This window comes from Triticum dicoccoides, chromosome 3B, assembly GCF_002162155.2.
Source record: "Triticum dicoccoides isolate Atlit2015 ecotype Zavitan chromosome 3B, WEW_v2.0, whole genome shotgun sequence".
Lineage (NCBI taxonomy): Eukaryota > Viridiplantae > Streptophyta > Magnoliopsida > Poales > Poaceae > Triticum > Triticum dicoccoides.
In genome coordinates this window covers 857,769,768-857,771,383 of record NC_041385.1, presented here as the reverse complement: position 1 = coordinate 857,771,383, position 1,616 = coordinate 857,769,768, and the positions used below count along the sequence as shown (strand labels likewise).

General features: G+C 50.7%; 1 protein-coding gene across 1 annotated transcript in view; it reads right to left on the bottom strand.

Annotated features, from left to right (window-relative positions):
- Positions 1 to 126: 126 nt before the first annotated feature.
- Positions 127 to 1,616, bottom strand: part of LOC119280337 (doublesex- and mab-3-related transcription factor 1-like) — a 9,605-nt gene continuing 8,115 nt past the window's right edge. The window contains exons 2-3 of the mRNA XM_037561222.1: positions 1,044 to 1,204; positions 127 to 828 (exon numbers count right to left, since the gene is read on the bottom strand). Coding sequence (XP_037417119.1) covers positions 127 to 828; positions 1,044 to 1,204 — 863 coding nt within the window. The remainder of the gene's footprint in view (positions 829 to 1,043; positions 1,205 to 1,616) is intronic.

Below are 1,616 nucleotides of genomic sequence, written 5' to 3'. Positions count from 1 at the left end.
CTCCATCGATCTCAGAGTTCCTGTAAAAGATATTGTAGTGATGAAGATTCTATACACACACGACCACCATGCACTGATCTCGGTTCGCAAGAGCAAGCAAGATATCAATTAGGAGCTGCACCTGCATTAGCGGCCGCCGCCTCCATCGGCGATATCCCCGGACATGCTCCTGCTGCTCGGGTAATTTTGTTGCTGCTGGTGGTGGTCTCCCTTGGCTGGTATCATTGACTGGTGGTGGTGGAACTGGTGGTGTCCTCCACCCTCCTCGCCATTGTGGTCGCCGCCGCTCGGTAGCCCTAGGTGGATCATGCCATGCATCGCCACCATTGTGGTCGGTATTGCCGCAGCTGGCGGCCCAGCCATGGTGTGCAGGAACGGGTCGTGGTGGTTGTGGTCGACACCGTCATCAGCCACGTAGGCGCCAGTGTCCGCGGAGAGCAGGCAGTCGGGGAAACTAAGACCAAGGTCTTGTGGGTCGAAGCAGTCGGCCAACAGCGGCGCGCTGCCGAACATCGAGTATTGCAGCCCGGAGAGCAGGCAGTTGTTGAAGTAGCAGAACTTGGTGTTGGTGGAGTCGCAGCGCGGGCAGTTGAGCCCCGACACCGGCCGCGGCACCCCCGCCAGCCGTGCCCGCTCCGACATGGGCATGGGCTTGCTATTTCCGGTACCTCTGCCTTCACCATCCACAGAAAAGCCGCCACCATCACCACCACCCCCTCCGGCTCCAGCCATGGCCATTAATCCTTCCTGACCATGATTGTTGTTGTTGATGCCTCGTTCATCTCCAGGACCAGCAGGTGAAGGAGTAGTGCCGCCGATTTGCTGCAGCTGCAAATCAAAGAGATAGGAACCAAGCGTCAGCCAAGATGTATATTCCAATATATATAGGGCAGCCATCAGCGGGATATATATCTGAATCAACAAACCCTAGCTTAGCTAGTATACACACATATTCTCTCTCTTTTTTCTTGTGTGAACAAAATCTTGAGATGAAATACAATTAAGTACTGTAGCTAGAACCACAAATTAATACGCGCGCATACGTGAAGGTGGTTGTGGTTGGTGTTCCAGCAGCTTGATGAATCTTGGAGGCATGGGGGAAGAACATTGTCGGTGATCAGACTTCTAGAAAGAGGGATCGAGACAGTTGTTGGGAGGAGAAAAGAGATAGTGGGAGGAAGAGACTTGGCAGCAGCAGTAGCTGCTGGGGAAATCAAACGGAATTAGAGAACTACTAATAGCAAGGAAACAAATGGATCAATGGCATACCCTGCTATTTAAAACTATGAAGCCAACAGGAGCAGGGAGGGTCTAAGCTGTTGACAGCTTTGAAGGAGAGCGAGAGCTAGCTAAGAGGAGAGAGAAAAAGGACATCATCTGCTTTTTGGACAAAGGGTGAAATTTATTGACTTAAAATGAAGCATCAATTAGATACAAACAGAATGAGAATACACACTCAGCCTCTGCATATCTAAGATGCACACAACAAATATCAACACACATACACAAAAAACACCGGCAATTAGTAAAGTTATATAAGACCAAAGTTATGCCTAGGCGAGGAAAAAGAAAAACTACAGCAGTGACCAGGGCCGTCTCCAGGATTTTGGGGCCCC